At 39.8% G+C, this 22345-nt stretch overlaps 1 protein-coding gene across 5 annotated transcripts in view; it reads right to left on the reverse strand.

Moving 5' to 3' along the window:
- Positions 1-17752: 17752 nt before the first annotated feature.
- PPEF1 (protein phosphatase with EF-hand domain 1) overlaps positions 17753-22345 on the reverse strand; it is a 101167-nt gene continuing 96574 nt past the window's right edge. For 4 of the 5 annotated variants that reach the window (XM_045778018.2, XM_087860385.1, XM_045778016.2 and 1 more), the window contains 3 exons: positions 21146-21309; positions 19714-19798; positions 17753-18847 (listed from right to left, as the gene is read on the reverse strand). In XM_045778018.2, the coding sequence (XP_045633974.1) occupies positions 18639-18847; positions 19714-19798; positions 21146-21309 (458 nt within the window). In that variant the 3' untranslated portion in view covers positions 17753-18638. Of the gene's footprint in view, positions 18848-19713; positions 19799-21145; positions 21310-22345 lie in introns of those variants that run through there. The other variant, XR_015723496.1, reaches the window with a different exon arrangement.

A 22345-nucleotide genomic window follows, 5' to 3' on the forward strand; every position in this document is an offset into this window, starting at 1 on the left:
CAGACTCCAGCCCTAAGCTGACCTGAACATGAGCCGGGTCTATTTCGTTAGAAATGCTTGGCTTTGCTATGAATCCCCGGTATTGTGGAAAGGTCACTGGGATTAGAGTCACAAGGACATTGGTTTGACTTTCAATTCCATGAATTTCTCTCTGCCCCTTTGTCACTAAAACTGTCACGTAAAAACCTGACAAAACACATACACATAAAACTATACACTAGAAGTTTCATTAAAACTACCTATAATCTCTATTAAAGCAGGTGGAAATGGAATGAATGCCAACTTAATCAAACTAGAAAAAATTGGAGGGTAAAAGCCCCAAATAACAGTTTAATAAACAGAGTAAGATGAGTAAAGTAAAATCAAGCATATTAGTTAATTCACCAAAATTGGCTAAAGTGAATTTACCCAGTAAAAAACAAAGACTGTCAGAGTTAAAAATAAAAATCTAAGTTTGTTCTGCTTAAAAGAAAAACACATAAAATAGACAAAGGAAGATTGAAAATAAAATGTTAACAAGAAGAAAGCAGGAAAAACAGAGGTAAAGAGAAAACTAATGCTCAGAACACTAAATAGGATCCAAAAGGACACTGAATAGGATAAAAATACAATTAAGCACATATAACATTCATAACCTTATGTGCATTCAATAACATAGATGCCATAATCATAAGGGGAAAAACCCTTTAGAAATGCAAATAGAATAAAATATAGATATTTATATGAATATAATAAAATATAGATTTATATAAATGTAATAAAATGCATATTTATATAAATTTAATAAAACAGATATTATATAAAATATATAATATATAAACTATAGTATATAATAAAAATACAAATGATGGAGGGATATTTTAATTCACCTCTTTCAGGATTGGATGTATCTTTTTAAAAATTTTTATTTTATTTTATCTATAGAGAGAGCGTGCGAGAGCTGGGGCAGAGGCAGAAGGAGAGGGAGAGAGAGAATCCTAAGCAGACCCCACCTGGTGCGGAGCTGGATACGGGACTCGATCTCATGACCCTGACATCATGACCTGAGCTGAAATCAAGAGTTGGACACTTAACCGACTGAACCACCCAGGCCCCCCAGAATTGGATATATCTAATAAGCAAAAAATCAGTAGAAGCACAGATGAAGTGATTGATACAACTAATAATTTGGGGTAAGAAATACATAGAGAGGCTGACTTCAGATGGAAAATGTACACCTTGCCGGTCCGTGAAATATTTACAGAAATAAACCAGGTAAATGACCAAAAGGAAAATTTTATTAAATCTGTTAAAAAAAAAAAAAAAAACCACAGGCCCAAAGTAGTACCACTTAGGCCAAGTGCCCAAGCCAGGGCTTAAGATGTAATGTAAGTGCAGTTTCAACCTCCCCCAGAAATGTAGTCTTAACTGGGCAGCCAAGAACTTGCTGATGGGCGCCAATGAGTCTGCTGTGTGGGTCCTCTCCATCCCCCAAAGGAAAAGGACTTAATCTGCATGGTAAGATCCCTCTGCTCTTCCCCCTAAGGGAAAGTATGGGACTGGAGCAATCCTTTTACTTATGACTTTCTTATCCCCCCTCCTATAAACTCCTTCCATTATGTACAAACTCCTATGAGCTCCCCTCTACTTGCTAGACGGGATGCTACCCGAGTCACGAATCATTTAATAAAGCCAATTAGATCTCCAAATTTATTCAGTTGGAGTTTGTTTTTTTAACAAATTTTTAAGGAATAACATAAGAATGAAATATTAAAATATAGAATGCTTTAAATGTGTAAAGACAGACCCTCCTAGAAACCCCTTAAAGAGGAAATTCAAAAAGAAATTACTGCCTTTAAGCTAATGAAAAGGAGAAAAGTTTTCCTGCCTAAAATTTACAGGACATAGTGAGAGCAGGTCTTAAAGGAAAATTAATAATTTAAATGTCTTATTATTTTTAAAAATGTCAGACCTATACCAAACTTAAGACATTAGAAGAACAGCAAAATAATAAGCAGAACACAGGAGAAAGAATGTATACAGATAAAAGCGGAAAGAAGTGAAAGAGACAACAAAGATCCCTCCTCCAAAAGCGCTCAAGGGAAAAACAAACATAAAAGCTGGTACTTAGCAAAGACCAGTAATAGAATCTTGCAAGCCCCTGGCAAGACAGATCAAGGGGAAAGGAAAACAAGCCCAAGTTCACAAGAGGAGGAATAGGAAAGGTAACCTACCCACAGATTTAGTAGAAATTAAAACAATCATGAACAGTTACAAGTCAATTTGAACAACTTAAAGGAAATGAATGATTTCTTTACAAAATGCAGGCCACCCAAACAGACCAACTTAAAGGAGACAAACTACAGCTTGGAAAGGAGAATGGCAGTCTACCGCGAAAAAGGCACCAGGCCCGCCCGCATGGGCCCACCACTGAGTTTTATCCAACCTTTAGTGGACAAGTGAGTCCAGTGTTCTTCCTATCTGTGTTTCTCAAACTGAATGTGGACACAGATGATACGGGACTCTTGTCAAAATGTAGATTGAGATTTAGTAGATCTGGAGGGGGGCTGAGAATCTGCCTTTCTAACCAGACCCCGGGTGACGAGGGTGCTGCTGGTTCATGGAACTGCCTTGAGTAGCAAGGATTTAACTCTTTTGGGCAGTAGGGGAAAACAGATACAAAATTCCCCAGTTCACTTTACAAAGCTAGCGTGACTTCAACACCAAAGTCAGCCAAAGCTCATTCTGACAATAGTAAGGTGCCCTCAACCTCATTTACAAATACAGATGGAAACTCTAAATAACAGTAGCAAATAGACTCTGGCACGAAATAAAAGATGCAGAAACTGCTTCGATATGAAGAAACCTGGCAATATGATTCTATCAATAAACGAAGACAGAAAACCATATCAGCAGCCCTGAATGCCAATAGATGCTAAAAGCGGCCATTCCTAATAAAAACTTAAAGTAAAATAGGAATAGATGGAAACTATGTACACAAAACTAAGAGTATTTATTAAAAACCAACAAATATTTTAAACGTCAAAACACTAAAAATGTTTAAAATCAAGCTGGAGACAGGGATGCACGCTAGCACCAGTATTATTTAATACTGTTTTGGGGCAGTAGTTCTCAACCCAGATGCCCATCAGAATCCTCTGGGAAGCTTTTCAAAAATATATACGAATTCAATCTCAGCCTAGGGGCCTAGCACTAGAATTTTTAGAAAAGCTTCCCAGCTGATGTTCATACACAACCTGGAGTGAGAACCAGTCTTAGAGGCTTCAGCAAATGTAACATAGGAAGAAAAATAAAATAGCGGATATGATCACTGTGAAGGAAGTGGGGTTTCCAGATAAAATACAGAATTTTAAATGAACAATGAATAATTTTTGAGGATAAGTATGTCCCAAGTCTTGCATGGGACATACTCATTCTCAAAAATTATTCATTATCTGAAATTCATATTTAACTGGGAATTCTGCATTTTTTGGCTATGTCTAGTAACCCTAAAAGAAAAGTTAAATTAGCTCTGTTTATTGGTGCTGTAATTGTCTACCTTGAAAACCCAAGAGACCCTATTAAAAAAAACCTCTTACTATTATCAACAACATTTGGTAAGGAGGCTAGATACCAGATATAGAGTAAAAAAAAAAAAAAAAAAAAAAAAAAAAAAAAAAAGCTTTGTGTTAAACTAACAATAAGTACCTAGAAATGCAAATGGGGATAAGTTTTTCATTTATAATAGCGGCAAAAAACTAAAAAATATTCAAGAATAAATTTAGGGGCACCTGGGTGGCTCAGTTGTTAAGCGTCTGCCTTCAGCTCAGGGTGTGATCCCAGAGTCCTGGGATCCAGCCCCACATCAGGCTTCTCCGCTGAGAACCTGCTCCTTCCTCTCCCACTCCCCCTGCTTGTATTCCCTCTCTCACTGGCTGTCTCTCTCTCTGTGTCAAATAAATAAATAAAATCTTTAAAAAAAAAAAAAAGAATTTAATATAAGAGACATAAGACCCATAAAAGAAAACCTATAATACCCAATTAAGAGACAGAAAACAATTTATGAACAAATGGAAGGTTATAATTGTTCTTAGATAGGAATACTTGATATAATTAAAAATGTTACATTTCTAAAATGTAGTATGTAAATTTCATTCAATTTCAACTATAATCTTAACAGGAGTTTTCTTGGAATTGTATATGGTTATCTTAAAGTTCATATAGAGAAATAAATGTCTGAGAATAGCTAAGAAAAGGACAAAAAGGATGGTGGAGGAGCCTTACCACATATCAGAAAATTCTGTAAAGCCACAAAAATCAAATTAACATCAGTATGAAAAGAGACAAAAATTAATGAACTTATCTAGAAAATCTAGAATTAAATATTGGCATATTTGAGAAATTAGTATATGACCAGTGTAGTGGTTCAATTCAGTGGCAAAGCATGCACTGTTCAATAAAGGGGACTGGAATGAAGGGTACCCATATGGAAGATCATACAAACAAACCATATAGTATAGTATGTAAAATAAACTCCTGCACATAAAGAATTAATGCAAAAATAAAAATCTTGCAAGAAAATCCAAGAGAGTAGGGGTGCCTGGGTGGCTCAGTTGGTTAGGCATCGGACTCTTTTTTTTTTTAAGATTTTATTTATTTATTTAACAGAGAGAGACAGCCAGTGAGAGAGGGAACACAAGCAGGGGGAGTGGGAGAGAAAGAAGCAGGCTCCCAGCGGAAGAGCCTGACGTGGGGCTTGATCCCAGAACTCCAGGATCCCGCCCTGAGCAGAAGGCAGACGCTTAACGACTGAACCACTCAGGCGCCCCAAGGATCAGACTCTTGATTTTGTCTCAGGTCTCTTATGATCTCAGGGTCCTGGGATAGAGCCCCGCGTCGGGCTCTGTGTTCCACGGGGAGTCTGTTTGAGATTCTTTCTTTCCCTCTCCCCCATCCCCAACCCCCCCCCCCCGCTCTAAAATAAATAAATCTTTAAAAAAAAAAAAAAGCAAGAAAGAAAATCCAAGAGAGTAAGTACATCATCTAGAGGGAATGAGACTTTCTTCAAGTCCAGAAGTTACAAACACAAATATGCAGGGTCCGTAAGCCCACACCAGCCCCAGTTGCGCTGGGGCATAGAAAATAAGCCATGGGGTCTTTTTGCCTTGTTTTGGTTTTGCTCTTTTTTTTATCCTTTTCTTTCTTTCTTCTTCTTCTTATTGCTTTCTTTCTATAAAAAAGCCACAGTTTAAAAGAGCAACTAGCATATGAAAGAGTCAGCCCTAGAACTCCACCCAAAGGTGGTGGAGCTCTACCGGAACATTCCAGGAAGGAGGGGCTAATGGACATAGTTTGTACTCCCCTTCTACCTTGAAAGCACAGACCAATGCATAATCTGGGCACCCTAACCAGCCTACCATTTCAGCAAACCCTGGGCCTCTACCCCACACCAGCTCCAGCTGTTCCACCAAGGTGACCACAGGGCAGTGCACACGGATACCCCTGGGTAGCACTCACTACAGGCCCGACCTTCACACCAAGGTGACATAGGTGTGAAGTACCCCAGGATACTCCAGGCCCACCCCACTTTGGCTTCAGATGGCTTGCTAGGGCACCCCTGATGTGGAACGCTCCAGAACATCTCAACTGACATCTGCCTCTGACCCAGCTGCCCTACCGGGGTGCCCCCCTGCGTGGAGTGCCCCGGAACCCCAGGCCTGTGCCTGCATCAGTTGCAGCCACATCACCAGGGAACCCCCTGTGTAGAGTGCCCTGGAACCCTCCCACCTGCGCTGGCCTCGGCTTCAGCTGCCTAGCGAAGGCATCTCCCGCATGGAACGCCTTGGGAGACCCTGGCTTGCACCCAGTTGAGCTTCAGCTGTCCTGCCAGGGCACCGTTTGCAGGGGGAGCCCGGGGACCCCATCAGCCCATGCCCATTTTAGCTTTCGCCATCCTGCCAGGGTGCCCTCGATGCAAAGCACCCCAGGACCCCCTGGCCTGTACCTTACCTCAGTTCCAGCCACTCCTTCATTCAGAGCAACCTCTGCGCAGAGTCCAGGAACAGCCTGGTTTACATCCACTTCCGCTTCAGCTATCTAGCCAAGGTACCCTCTATTTGTAGAGCCCCGGGTCCCCCCAGCCTGCGCTCACGTTAGTTTCAGCTATCCTCCTAGGGCACCCTCCACACAGAGAGCTCAGGGACCTCCCAGCTCACACACCACATCAGCTCTACCCACCTCGCCAAGGTACCCCCTGCACAGAGCACTGTGGGAACCCTCTGGCTTGCACCCATTTCAGCTTCAGCTATCCTTCCGGGGTAACCTCAGCAAATAGATCCCCGGGACAACTTGGCACGCACCCACTTCAGTTTTAGCTGGCCTGACAGGGCACCTGCTACATAGAAAGTCCCAGGACCCCTATCCCACGCCAGCCACAGCTCCAGCCAGCCAAAGTCACCAAGCACACACAGTCGATACAGGGAATGACCAAACCCAAGACCATTCCTTCACGTTTAGAAGGAGCCATTCTGCCTAATCCACAGAAACAAACGCAGAAAGTCAAGCAAAATAGGAAGACAGAGAAACATGCTCCAAAAGAAAGAACAAGAGGGGCGCCTTGGTGGCTCCGTCAGTTAAGCATCTGCCTTCAGCTCAGGTCATGATCCTGAGGTCCTGGGATCAAGCCCCACGTCGGGCTGTCTGCTCTGCAGGGAGCCTGCTTCTCCCTCTGCCTCTGCCTTCTCCCCTTGCTTGTGCCCTCTCTCGCTCCCTGTCAAAGAAATAGATAAAATCTTAAAAAAAAAAAAAAAACAAGAAAAAAAAAAACTCAGAAAAGCAACTAAATGAAATAGAGAGAAGCAGTATGCCTAATAAAGAATTTAAATGATCATAAAAATATTCACTGGGCCAGAGAGATGAGTGGAAGTGTTCAGTGAGACCTTCAATAAAGAGATAGAAGATACATTAAAAAAATCAGTATTGAAGAATATAATAATTGAAATAAAATAAAAAACACTAGAGAGAATCAACAGTACATCAGCAGACGCAGAGAACGCATCAGCGATCTGGAAGACAGGGCAACAGAAAGCACCCACGCTGAGCAGCAAAAAGAGAAAAAAAATTTTTAAAATGAGGATAGGTTGAGGGATCTCTTGGGCATCAAGCAAACCAACATTCGCATTATAGGGGTCCCAGAAGAAGAAGAGGAGAAAGGGGTGGAAACTTATTTGAAGAAATAATAGCTGAAAACTTCTCTAATCTAGGAAAGGAAATGGACACCCAACTCCAAGAAGCACTGGAGTTCCAAACAAGATGAACCCAACAAGGTCCATATCACTGCACGTAATTAAAATGCCGAAGTTTAAAGATAGAGAATTTTGAAAAAAGCAAGAGAGAAACAAAAAGTTATCTTCAAGTGAAGACCCCATAAAGCTATCAGCTGATTTCTCAACAGAAACTTGGCAAGCCAGAAGTGGCAGGATATATTCAAAGTGCTGAAAGGAAAAGCACCTGCAACTAAGAATCCTCTACCTGGCAAAGTTGTCATTCAGATTTGAAGAAGAGATCAAGTTCCCCCAGACAAACAAAAGATAAAGGAGTTAATCACTACTAAACCAACTTTACAAGAAATGTAAAAGGGACTTCTTTAAATGGAAAAGAAATGTCCATTATTAGACTTAAGAAAATTATGGATTAAAAAATGTAAAATATGACAACATATACACAAAACGCAGAGGAGGAAGTAAACAGGAAAGAAGGGGAAAATTGTTTTCTGTTTTTTTAAGAATGTATTTGAAATTAAATGACAACAAATGAATATAGACCATTTATTTAGGACGTTATATAGGAACCACAAAAAATAAACAGAAAGAAAGCCATAACACTATAGAAACTCATCAATCACAAAAAGAGAGAAAAGAACACAGAAGAAATACAAAAGCAATCAGAAAACAAATAACAAAAGGCAATAAGTACCTACCTATGAATAACTATTTTTTTAAAAGATTTTTATTTATTCATTTGACAGAGAGAATGAGCAGGGGGAGGGGCAGAGGGAGAGGGAGAAGCAGGCTCCCCGGTGAGCAGGGAGCCCGATGTGGGGCTCAATCCCAGAACCCCAGGATCATGACCTGAGCAGAAGGCAGATGCCCAACCAACTGAGCCACCCAGGTGCTCCAATGAATAATTACTTTAAAAGTAAATGGCCTAAATGTTCCAATCAGAAGACATAGGGTGATGGAATGGATAAAAACAAAACAAAACACATCTATATGCTGCCTATAAGAAACTCACCTCAGACCTAAAGACAAATACAGACTGAAAATGAACACATGGAAAAACATTTACCATGCAAATGGAAGTGAAAATAAAAGCTGGAGTAGCTTTATATCAGACAAAATAGACTTTAAAACAAACATTGTAATAAGAGACAAAGAAGGGCATTACAGCGGCACCTGGGTGGCTCAGTTAAGTGTCTAACTCTTGATTTTGGCTCAGGTCATGATCTCAGGGTTGTGAGATCAAGCCCTGCATTAGGCTCCCCACTGGCCATGGAGCCTGCTTAAGATTCTCTTCCTCTTCTCTGTCCCTCCCCACTGCTTGCTCTCTCTTAAAGAAAACAAAAAAAAAAAAGTAAATAATCTAATCTTATGCCTAAAGGAACTAGAAAAAGAACAAAGCCCAGGGTGAGTGGAAGAAAGGAAATAATACAGATCAGAGCAGAAATGACAGAGACTTAAAAAAAAAAATAGAAAAAAAAACCAATGAACGCAAAAGCTCGTTTTTTGAAAAACTAAACAAAACTGATAAAGCTTTACCCACATTCTTCAAGAGAAAAGACAAAGGACCCAAATAAATAAAATCAGAAACAAGAGAGAAGAACAATTGACACTACAGAAATACAAAGAATTATAAGAGAATACTATGAAAACTTATAGGCTAATGAATTAGACAATCTAAAAGAAATGGATAAATTCCTAGAAACATACAATCTTCTAAAACTGAACCGGGAAGAAATAGAAAATCTAAACAGATTGTAAGTAACAAAAATGAATTGGTAATCAAAAAAACTACCAAAAAATAAAAATCCAGGACCAGGTGGATTCACAAGTGAATTTGACCAAACATTTAAAGAAGAGTTAATACCTATTCTCCCCAAACTATTCCAAAAAATAGAAGAGGAAGGAAAGCCTCCAAACACATTCTACAAGGGCAGCATTACCCTGATACCAAAGCCAAAGACAACAACAACAACAAGAACAACAAATAGCAACAACAACAAAAAAAGAAAAGAAAAGAAAAGAAAATTACAGGCTAATATCCCCAATGAACACAGATGCAAAAATCCTCAACAGAATATTAGCAAACCACATAAAATACATTAAAAAGATAATTCACCACAACTGAAATTTATTCCAGAGATGCAAGGATGGTTCAGTATTTGCCAGTCAATGTGATACACCACATCAACACAATGAAGGATAAAAATCGTATGATCATCTCAATAGATGCAGAAAAAGGATTTGACAAAACTCAACACTCATTCATGATAAGAAACCTCTCAACAAAGTGGTATTAGAGGGAATATACTTCAACATTAATAAAGGCCATATTTGCAAAACCCACAGCTAACATCATACTCAATTGAAAAACACTGGGAGGATGTCTACTCTCACCACTTTTATCCAACATAGTACTAGAAGTTCTAGCCACAGCAATCAATAAGAAAAACAAGAGGAATCCATACTGGTAAAGAAGAAGTTAAAATGTCATTATTTGCAGATGACATGATACTATATATAGACAATCCTACATACCACCAAAAAACTAGAATAAATTAATTCAGTAAAGTAGGATACAAAATTAACACCCCCAAATCGGTAGCATTTCTATACACCAATAATGAAGTAGCAGAAAGAATTGAAAAATTCACAATTGCACCAAAAGGAATAAGATACCCAGGAATAAATGTAACCAAAGAGGTAAAAGACCTGTACTCCAAAAACTATAAAACGCTAATGAATTAAATTCAAGATGACACAAATGGAAACATATCCCATGATCGTGGATTGGAAGAATTAGTAGTTAAAATATCCATATTATCCAATCTACAGAGTCAATACAATCTCGATCAAAATGCCAACAGTATTTTTCACAAAACTAGAATAATACTAAAATTTGCATGGAACTGCAAAAGACCCCAAGTAGCCAAAGCAATCTTGAGAAAGAAGGAAAAAGCTGGAGGTATCACAATCCCAGGTTTCAAGACATACTACAAAGCTTAGTAAGCAAAATGGCATGATACCAGCACAAAACAAGACACAGAGATCAATGGAATAGAATAGAGAGCCCAGAAATAACCTACAATTATATGTTCACCCCCTTTGTCCAATCTATGACAAAGGAGGCAAGAATATACAATGGGGGAAAGATAGTCTCTTCAACAAATGGTGTTGGGAAAACTGGACGGCTATATGTAAAAGAATCAAACCAGACCACTTTTCTTTAAGATTTTTTTATTTGCTCATCTGAGACAGAGCAAGACTGAAAACACAAACAGGGGAGAAGAGAGTCAGAGGGAGAGGAAGAAGCAGACTCCCCCTGCTGAGCAGGGAGCCTGATGCAGGGCTCGATCCCAGAATCCTGGGATCATGACCTGAGCCAAATGCAGATGCTTAACCGACTGAGCCACCCAAGCACCCCAAAACCAGACCACTTTTTAACACCATACATAAAAAATAAACTGAAAATGGATTAAAGACCTAAATGTGAGATGTGAAACCATAAAAATCCTAGAAGAGCGCACAGGCAGTAATTCCTCTGATGTTGGCCACAGCAACATTTTTCTAGGTACATCTCCCGAGGCAAGGGAAACAAAGCAAAAATAAGCTATTGGGACTACATCAAAATAAAAACCTTTATGCAGTGAAGGAAACCATCAACAAAACAAAAAGACAACATCCTGAATGAGAGAATATATCTGCAATTGACATATCTGATACGGAGCTAATATCCAAAAAGTATAAAGACTTTGTACAACTCAATACCAAAAAAAGAAAAAAAATCCAATTTAAAAATGGGCAGATGACCAGAATAGACTTTTAAAGAAGACATACAGATGGTCAACAGACATATGAAAAGATGCTCAACATCACTCAGGGAAATACATACATCAAAACCTCAACGAGAGATCACCACACACCTGTCAGAATGGCTAGACTCAAAAACACAAGTAACAAGTATTGGTGAGGCTGTGGAGAAAAAGGAACCCTCATACACTGTTGGTGGGAATATAAATTGGTGCAGCCACTGTGGGAAACAGTATGGAGGTTCCTTGAACAATTAAATTAACCATATGATCCCAGAATTCCATTATTGGGTATTTACCCAAAGAAAAGAAAAACACTACTTCAAAGAGATACATGCACCCCTATGTTTACTGCAGCATTATTTACAACAGCCAAGATATGGAAGCAGCCCAAGTGTCCACTGGTAAATGGATAAGGAAGATGTGGGATGTGTATATATACATACATCCAATGGCATGTTATACAGCCATTTAAGAGGATGAGATCATTCCATCTGAGACAACACGGATGGACCTAGAGGGTGTTATGCTAAGAGAAATAAGTCAGACTAAGACAAACATCATATGACTTCACTTCTAAGTGGAATCTTCAAAAAAAGACAAGCAAATCAACAAACAAAAGGCAGAATCAAACCTATAAATACAGAGAACAAGCTGATGGTTGCTGGGTTGGGGGGGAGGGGACCATGTTGAGCAAAATGGCTGAAGGGGAGTGGGAGATACAGGCTTCCAGTCATGGAATAAGTCAGGGGAATAAAAGACACAGCATAAGGCATACAGTCAATGCTATTGTAATAGGGATGTAACAGGACAGATGGTGGCTACACTTTGTTGAATCACTACATTGTACGACCAAAACTAATGTGACATTGTGTCAACTATGCTCAAAAAAATTAAAAATTAAAAATAAATACATATTATGAAAGTAAAAAACCAAATATGGATATATTTACTACATAAAATATAAAAACTTTTGAAAGGCAAAGGTAACATGACAAAGTCAACAGACAAGAGATATGGACAAAAATTTCTAACACAAACTACAAAGGGTTAATTTCTATATTATACAAAAGTATCTTACCAACTGATAAGATGAAGAGCTCAAAAGAAAAATGAGCAAAAAATACTAATATACAACCCACAGAACAATATGTCCAAACACATGAAAAAATGCTCAAATTCTCTAGTAGAGAATATAAGTTAAACTTATGAGATCCTTTTATACCCATCAGAGTCACAAAACAGAACTATAATATCTAATGCTAGTAGAAATGAGGGAGAAGGGACTTTTCATACATTACTGATGGAAGTGACATTGCCACAGAAATTTAGGAAGACAATACAACAGCTCAGCTCTTAATTTTAAAAAACAATTACTATACTAACAAGCAATTCAACTTCTGGCAGACTGTTCCATTAGTAGGGACATACATTCAATATTTATTGCAGCTTTGCCTTAAGGGTCAAGAGCTGGAAACACAGTAAATGCCTATTATAAGCAGGCTGGCTGAATGGAGGATGGGCCTCCGTAGCACTGAATTATTATATGGCCATTAAAAAGAAAAATTAGTGAGCAAAAATGTTCATGGTAGCACGGTGCATAATTACCCTAAAGTCTCTCAGTAGTAGAGTAGATAAATAAATTCTGGTATAGTCACACAACAGGGTATTAGAGAATAACCAGAATGAACAAACTACAGCTACATACAACCTTATGAACGTCATAAATACAACGTCACACAAAAAAGTGGATACTGAATGATTCCACGTATACAAAGCAGGCTGAAAAATATCTATGTTGTTACAAATCACAGTGATAGTCACACTTGGATGGGGGATGGGGGAGAAACATGGAAGGAGGCATGAGGGGGATTCTGGGACACTGGTCATGTTCTATTTCTTGATCTGGGTGGTTCCATGGGTGTATTCATTGTGGAGATTCACCAGGCAGTACACTCATGATGTGTACTAATTCAAAAAAGAATTAGAAGCATTATAACTTGTAAGGATTTCAACTAGGTATTATTACTTGAGAAAAGCAGAATAGAATCTCATTTTTGTACAGTATGCAATAAAACCACCTTATGTATTACTGTGAATGTAAATAGATGCTTGTACGAGGACAGATAAAGGTCTGTATAGGTTCATATGGGACAGATAAAAATATGGAAAGCCATATAGTGGGTTCATATGGCTTCCCTAGGTGAGGGAGAAAGGATGATGAAGGCCATGATTATGTTATGAAGGAAAAAAGGGGCCCTGTTTCTTTAAAAAATACATTAAAAAATTTCCCATTTATGTAAAAAAAATTTTTAAACATTAAAGAGGGAAATTATTTAGAGAGAAGTTCTACCGAAGTTTAACAATTGAGACTCACTAAATGACAATATTGCATAATTCCAGCATCATGGCATATTGTGAACATCGATCATTGTCCAAGTAAAAATATGAAGACTCAAGATTACTAATGAATAGCAGTAGATACCCAAAAAATCTATTTATTGGCTTTTAGCAATATGGTGGACTCTGACAACTCGAAAATCCTTTTACCGTAATCACCTGAAGGTACTGAGTAAAATGTAACATAATTATTTTAAATGTGCAGCTAAGCTCACAAATAATAAAAGCAAATCCCCAGGTGCCAGAAACAAAGAGGGAAGTGAGAGCACAGGGGTGAGTGCTTGTGCTAATGGGGGAGGGTATTTGTCTCCAGAACCTAGGGGTTTGGTGTTAATTCCCACACAGGGGTAATAAATGAAGCTTTGGGAGGTAGGGAATTGGAACTGAGTACTTTGCATAAAGCCAAGACCCTTAAAGGACTCTTTTATTTATGAAAAGATTTAAAAACAAGAGAGACCACAGGACACAGGGCTTTGGGTGGGGAAAAAAAGAAAAGCTCTCTGAGAATTCAAAACCACAGGACCACAATTCACATTGCTTTTACTGTAGCCACATAGTTCAGAAACTCCAGACTCAAAAGTAACAGAATTATTCCTCAAGCAGTGAAACTACCATGGCCCAAGGCAGAAGCAAACAAAAAACTTCTCTGAAGAGTTGCGCCCACATCCCAAATATCACAGGATTTTACCCAGGGAAAAAACCCACAAGCTCTGCTAAGGAGTTCACAATAAAAAAACGGCAGAGCCCATGAGGGAACAAGCCAACCCGATCAAGAGTTCGCACATAGAATTATACCCCCAGGAATGCTAAATACAGAGAGATAGCCAGAAAGAGATTATCAAAGAAATACATATAAGATGAAGACTAGAAAGGAAGAAAACAAATCCTAAAAGAACTAAACCCTATGAACAAAAGAGCCAGCAGAATTGAAAAAAAAATAGGAGAAAGCCCACCATGTATCTTAGAGTAAATCTTTTTGAAAAGATTGTAATGATAATGAAAAATTCTTTCTTTTAAGACAGAGAAGACTAAACTAATTGGAAAAAAAAATACACCATGTTTATGGATAGGGAGACTCGATGTAGTGAGGATGTCAATTCTCTCCAGGTTAATCTATAACGTTAAGGCGGTTCCCAGCAAAATCCACCAGGAGATTTCACAGAAATCCTAAAATGTACAGACCTCGTTTTGTAGGTGTTTCTGTTCCAAGACACCTCGCTTCATACATGCAGCTGATTCATGAACACGGACCTCGGGCCGGCGCTCTACCTCAGCCTGAGGAAGCTTATCTAACACACCTGTTTTCTCCCAACCACTTCTCCCCGCCCCCCATCCCACCCCCGGGCCTTTTCGCGCTTAGGAACAACACAGAAAGGACTTCACACTACGTTTGAGGATCATTTTAAACAGTAAAATCACCAACACCAAGCACACAAATATCAAAAAGTGGGGCACTAAATACAGCACGTGAAGGCCGCTCGTTTACAACATGACAGCTGAACTGGCTAGAAAGGATTTGCTTATAGAGGTTCCTGCTTTCACGGGATTATTCCCCGCAATTGCTGTGCCAGGGTGGTGACTTCACAGGTCATCATGGCACCGGCCGCCAGTCCATCTACGGGGAGAAATTTGATGAGAATTTCTGAAGCACACGGGTCCTGGGATCTTATCCACGGCAAATGCTGGACCCTACACAAACGGTCCCCGGTTTTTCATCTGCATTTGCCAAAGCCTGAGCGGTCGGATGGCAAGCATGTGGTCTTTGCAAGGTGAGCGAGGGCAGGAATACCGTGCACGCCATGGAGCGCTCTGGGTCCGGGAATGGCAAGACCGGCAACAAGATCACCATTACCGACTGCGGACAAACCTCATAAACTTGACTTGTGTTTTATGTTAACTACCAGACCGTGCCTTCTGTAGCTCAGGAGGGTACCCCTTCACCCCCATCTGCTCAAAATATCCCACAATCTTTGGGCTCTCGCTGCAGCTCTATGGGTTCCATATTTTCCTTATTCCCCTCCAAGCCTAGCTGGATTGCAGTTTAGAATTATGAAATAAAAACTAAACAAAGACTTCTGCTTAAAAATACATGTCAGAAGGAAACTTGAAAAAAACCTGAATCACTCTATTGTCCACCTGAAACTAAGATAACACTGTATGTTAACTAACTGGAATTAAAATAAAAATGTAAAAATATACATATGTCAGAAAGAAAGTGAAAAATAAAGTCACAGACCGGGAGAAGATAATCTGCTCCCCAGATAAACAAAGGATTAGTATCAAAGAGAGTTTTAAAGTTCCTAGAAATCAATAAGAAAAAGACAAGTAGCTATTAGAAAAATGAGCAAAAGAACAAGCATTTTCTTAAAAGAAAACAGACTGGCCAACAAAGATGTTCCATCTCATTTGTAATAAAGAAATATAAACTAAAAGTGAGATTTCACAACTCTCTATATAGTGTACGCATATACTTTGTAAAATTGAAATGTGGCTAAGCACCACTCATGTTTCAAGCAGAAGTTTTACAGCATTAAATAAAAATCTTCAGTAAAATCAAGTACATTTTTAGGTAAAATTTCCAACAAGCCATATAATTCCAGCAATTAGAAGCCCAAGGAAGAAAATGAGAGTTCCAGAAAGAACCCCGATAACAGATAACCAAACGATATTCAGGAAGCAACAAAAAAAGACTCATCCTCGACTGCCAGGGATTGGACATTTCTTAAAACCACTATCCTGGGATTATCGGTGGATTTTCATGTGAGATAATGGGGCAAAAGCTCTACATACATCAGGTTGTACGCCTCCGGAGCACTCATCAAGATTCTGTTCTTTTGGGGTGCCTGGGTGGCCCAGTCGGTTGAGCGGCTGCCTTCGGCTCGGGTCATGATCCCAGGGTTGTGGGATTGAACCCCACATCGGGCTCCTTGCTCAGTGGGGAGACTGTTTCTCCCTTTGCCTGCCGCTCCCCCTGCTTGTGCTCTTGCTCTCTCTCGAAGAAAAGAAAGATTGTTTTTTTGGAACCACTCTCAGTACGAAATTCTGTATCAGTCAGGGTTCTCTCTCTCTCTCTCTAAAACCAGTAGAAGGGGCTTATGCAAATGTGGGAGCTGGGTAAGGAGGCTCTGGAAGACGCCATACCTGGTGTTGGAGCTCGAAGTCCACAGGGCCGGTAGTCAGAAGGGGAAGATGAAAAGCGGCTCGAACCCACAAGTACAAGCTGGCACCCCACAAGAACGGACTGCAGACTGAGTCCACTCTTACGGTCTCTGGCATCGGTAATGAGGTCATCCTGCGGAAGCCACGGCCCTTCATCACGGAGATTACACACACCTGGCCCAGGAGTCGCCTCACAGAACTAAGCACACACCTGGCCCAGGAATCAAAGAAGCTGACAGAGGATCCGGGGGAACTTAGAGCAATTTTGGGCCACTTCACACCAACAGAGTGACTCAGCAGCTCAGCCACGGTGTGTGTGAGCTGTACTATGGCAGCTACTTCCCTTTGCCTTCCCGATCACTCAAGAATCTCCCCGGCCCCCCACTTTAACCAGAAACATACAAGAATGGAAATTCTGAGAAATGCAGTTCAGCCTGGCCAAACTGACACATCGCAAAGCCATCATATTCTTTAATGGTGTGTCTCTTCAGACCCTCCTTTTGTTTTTGAGTTAGCCTTAGAAAATCACATTTTTCTCTAAGAAACAGTCCATTCACCTATTTTTAAAAATGGCTACTCACAGTATTCTTGTGAACTAGTTTTAGCAATTTCTGGTAGAGCTATAGTTATATTCCTTTTCACTCATTACTATGGTTATCTTAGGTTGTTTCTAATTTAATTGCATTATGATCAGAGAATGTAGTATCTTTGTTTTGTTGGTTGGTATTTGAGATATGTGTTGTACATGGTCAATTTTTATAAATGTTCCATGTGTGCTTGAAAACAATGCATATTCTCTAAAACTGATTCCAGAGTACACACACACACACACACACACACACACACACAATTAGGTGGATTAATTGGGTTGTCCAAAAGTCTATACACTATTTTTTTATGTACATGGTCAATTCCTGACATAGGTATATTTAGAATCTCCATCAATTTCTCCTAGTAATGTCAATTTTTGCATTATAAATTTTAACATTCTGTTATTAGATGCATATATGTTTATAGTTCTTCTATCTTCCTGGCAAATCATTCCTCTTAGCATTCAGTAATGACCCTTTTTATCCTTAATGATATTTTTTGCCTCAAAGTCTACATCCTGTCCGACGTTAGTATTGCTACCGTTTTAATTATGCTCTTTTTTTCTTGCCTACTGGGGGTTTGTTTACTTTCTTGTCAGCTCTGCTATGCATTTGAAAAAGATATTTGTTATATTTTATCCATTATTCCTGGTGTGCGTACCAGGTAGGGTTGTGGATATCTAACCTGGCATATTGATAGATCTTAAGGTTCTGAAAATTAGAAAGAAATGAAACACATACTTGCCTTTAAAGAGAAATCTATTATGTTTGATATGTAATCGGAATAGCAGAATAAATTGCACAGTGTATGCATAATCAAGGCCCAATGAAGGTGTCAAACAATATTAACTATAGGGCTCAATCTGAATTGTGTTCACTTTGTATCTCCAACAGACAAGAAAAAAATAGGATTTTTCAAACAATTCACTTCTGCAGCTTCCCCCAAGAATCTGGTATGGCCCCCATCCCTCAAGCGTGGTTCCCCCAAGATTGAGAATCACTGGTTTTATAGTCTCCAAAGAAGATTCAGTTTAAAGATGGACATATTTTATTCCGTTAATAGTTTGGTATTCCTCCTCCCATCCCTCAGTCACTCACACTTGTTGTACTTTTCTCTGGTGCTCTGCGGGTTTCTTTCAACATGTTTCCAAACTTCAAGAGGCCAACACTAGGCTCAAACCCAGTTTCTGCCTGGCAATGTGTGAGTCCTAACACTGGAATCAAATCCTATCAGCTGTCATTTAACCTAGTCTTACCAATGACCGCTTCCTGGGGACTTCAAAAACCCACACTATACATCTGCTCATGGCATGAACGGGGGTCTACTTTTCTCTACTACTGATTATGAATTACAAGGGTTCTGGAAAGATGGTGTCAGTGATTTGGGCCCAAGAGTTTACAAGGAGGGAAAGCCCTAGTTCTTGTTAAGGAAGGTTGCCATCTGATTTGCTCAACTTATCCAATTTATGCACTACATAGAAAGCCTTTAGAAACTCATTAAAGTCAATGCTTCCATCTTTGTTTAAGTCCATTCTTTCAGCGAGCTCATCAACTTGAAAATCATCAATATGAATGCTGTAGTGACTATTGAAGAGTTTCCACATGGCACGAAATTCTTCCATGGAAATCAGGCCTAAAGGAAGATAGAAGAAGGCTGTGAGTGTTGGTTTTGAGACCCACCTAATGGAGGTGTGGGTAAGTTATACTGATTGAATAGTCCTAATGAGAATCTCACTCACATGCCTGACCATCAAGACACTGAAGGAAATAGAAAAGTCAGACTGTCAATATAAGAAACAATATGTCACTTTCAATTACCAGGGGATCCTGAGATTATTTCAAACCTGGAATGAGTATACACTGAAGGGATGGGAGTAGACTGTGGACTGGGACTCTATGTGGTATAGAAGTTGCAAGATCTAAAATCTAAGGGAAAGGGACATGAAAGTAGAGGGAGAAGATACCCTGGCCCTTTATAAGAGGATTGCAAACAGTGGCTCTGCCATGTTTTATAGGCAATGGTTTACTTTCATATTTTGATTATTGACTTTTGGTATTCAGTGACCTCTGCACTTGGGCATTATCCGATGAATTTTTTTGGAGTTTGAAAATAAGTAATTGTGCCTCAAAGCCAAGCAGAAATGAATTTTCATGGCCCTGAGTCCCAAAAACAGAATCAGAAGTCCAGGAATGATTTTTATTGCCTGGAGTAACCACTGTGTTTAATGGCCAGGAAATTATCTTTTCATCTGTGCTGGTGACTTACAAAGGGAGTTATTCTTGTCTAATAGATCCAGAGGCCTATAGGGACCGTAAGGTCTTGAATACAGTTTTTGGACAAACTAAAACAATAATAATATCAAACATGAGTTTATTCCCTGCTCTGAGTTAAATCAAGTTTGGGCGAAGAATGCAACAGATGAAAACAGAGTTCTGCTTTCTGAGAAACAGATTAGCCTTTGTTTTCTACTGCTACTGAACTAATCAATGCTCATTTACCTGAGTGATCAGAGTCAATGACATTGAAGATGATTTGCAGGTCAGAGCGGTATCTGTACAGAGTTTCAATTAGAGTAGATTGAGCCTAAAATAAAGATGTTCTAAGTGTTAAAACACATAGAATTACTAATACAGGTCAATTTTAGTAAATGGAACAAACACAAAACATTATCACCAGTTCAAAGGATGTGATTTAGATAGAAATTTGAGAAGGCAGGCCTTCCTTGAAAACCAACCGTCTTTCATCAAAGACAAGACCACGCTCTTGTATGCGGAAGCAAGTGCAGCCTGCATTCGTCAGAGAGCTGGGCCCACGCCAACGAGGAAGCGATGAACAACAGCCAACATTAACTGAGAACACTTGAGTGCGGGCTCTGTGCCTAGAGTTTTCCATGGGTCATTTCATTCTGTCCTCGATAAGAGCCCCAAGGACGAGAATTATTATTATGTCCATTTTACAGATTAGGAAACAGGTAAAGTAAGTTTCCCAAGGTTCCCATTGCTGGTAAATGGGATCCGACTCTCAGCTGCCTGAAGCCAAGGCCTATGGGTTTGGTCACCGTGGTAAACTGTGTCTTAGGTGAAGCCAAAAGCCTCCTTGGTGTGGGTATTTTACTCTCCCACCTACACTTTACTTTTCTCCTCTCTGCTCTTACCTTCTCATCTCCCCTGCAAACAATCACCCCATTCTTAGTTCCCATCAGCTCCCTTTTAGCCCAGTGTTATAACTAATTGCCAAAGGGTTGTTAATTAATAAGTATGGGCGGTGGTGTCTGATAATCCTCCCTGGGGTATTCCCATTTTAATAAGAGATTCTAAAGTTTACAAATCTTGAAGGCATAAAATGTCATGTCAGCAAGTCTATATTCTCACAGTTTAATAGGGAGTCTGTTGAGGATTTTAAGGGGGAGCTGAATGAAAGAATGGATGCCATATTTGCCCTTCTGCTGGACAGCATGTCAGAGAAGAATCACATATTTGACATGGATTTGCTTGCAGAAACTTCTTCTTTTTCCATCTTGCATGTTCTTAGAAGGCACAAATTTCCTGAACAGATCACAATGTACCTGGGAGAGCCCCCTTAGGACTTTCCCAAGACTGCCACGCCCATCCACCAGATGATTCCCACTCCCCAACTTTTCAAAGGACTGAGTTCCTCTTATAGGTTGCCTGAAGGGTGTTTCCCTCCAGCCAGGTTTGTTTGTTAGTTTTAAAGAGAAAGAGCACATGTGTGAGGGTGGGGAGGGGCAGAGGGAGAGAGAGAATCCCAAGCAGACCCCACACTGAGCTCAGAGCCCGATGCGGGGCTCGATCCCACGATCCATGACATCATGACCTGAGCTGAAACCAAGAGTTTGATGCTTAACTGACTGAGCCATGCAGGCGCCTCATTGCTCCAGCCAGGTTTTAGGTGGGGCTACGTTTCACTTGCCTCTTTCACAGGTTTCTGAATGTGGATATCCTGGAAGCTGGACATGTAGTTAATATTTCCATTTTTGTCTGTGGTTACCAGATGTGAACTCAGGGATCTCCATGGTAAGTTCAGCCCCAAAATGTTCTCCATGGAAAAAGCCCACTGGCCCATAGAAAGTTTTCCTAACAACAACAACGAAAAACAAAGCCCATATCATTGGTTGATAATTTGGTAAAGAAATGCAACCTATTTGGCAGAGCCAGTGAGCAGCCTGGCGTTTTGAGGCCTGGGTGCCTCCTGCTCCCCTTTGTGATTTGTCCCAATAGGCACCACAGTTCTGGTGTATAATATGGTAATTCCACACTTCCATACATCACCCTGTGCTCATCACAACCAGTGCAATCCTAATCCCTAGCACCTGTTTCACCCATCCCTCACCCACCTCCCCTCTGGTAACCAGCAGTTTGTTCTCTAGAGTTAAGAGTCTGTTTCTTGATTTGTCTCTCTCACTCTCTTATTTTTTCCCTTTGCTTGTTTTGTTTCTTAAATTCCACATGAGTGAAATCATATGGTAGTTTTCTTTCTCTGGCTTATTTCACTTAGCATATACTCTCTAGCTCCATCCATGCTGTTGCAAATGGCAAGATTTCATTCTTTCTTATGGCTGAGTAATATTCCATTGTGTATGTATACCACTATTCTTTATCCATTCATCAATCAATGGACACTTGCGTTGCTTCCATATCTTGGCTATAGTAAATAATGTTGCTATAAACATAGGGGCGCGTGTATCCCTTTGAATTAGTGTTCTTGTATTCTTTGGGTAAATACCCTGTAGTGTGATTGCTGGGTTGTAAGGTATTCCTATTTTTAACTTTTTGAGGACCCTCCATACTGTTTTCCACAGTGGCTGCCCCGGTTTGCACCAATAGGGCACAAGGGTTCCTTTTTCTCTACATCCTCGCCAACACCTGTTGTTTCTTGTGTTGTTGATTTTAGCCATTCTGACAGGTGTGAGGTGATATCTCATTGTGGTTTTGATTTGCATTTCCCTGATAATGAGTAATGTTGAGCATCTTTTCATGTGTCTCCTGGCCATAATTCTTTTTTTAAAATTAATGTTCAACACATACCGAAAAGTTCACAAAACAAATACAGAGCTCAGTGAATTATCACAAAGGGAGTTCCTATGTAGCCACCATTAAGGACAAGAAATAG

The sequence above is a fragment of the Ursus americanus genome, chromosome X, assembly GCF_024610735.1.
Source record: "Ursus americanus isolate L20-20 chromosome X, mUrsAme1.1.p, whole genome shotgun sequence".
Classification (NCBI taxonomy): Eukaryota; Metazoa; Chordata; class Mammalia; order Carnivora; family Ursidae; genus Ursus; species Ursus americanus.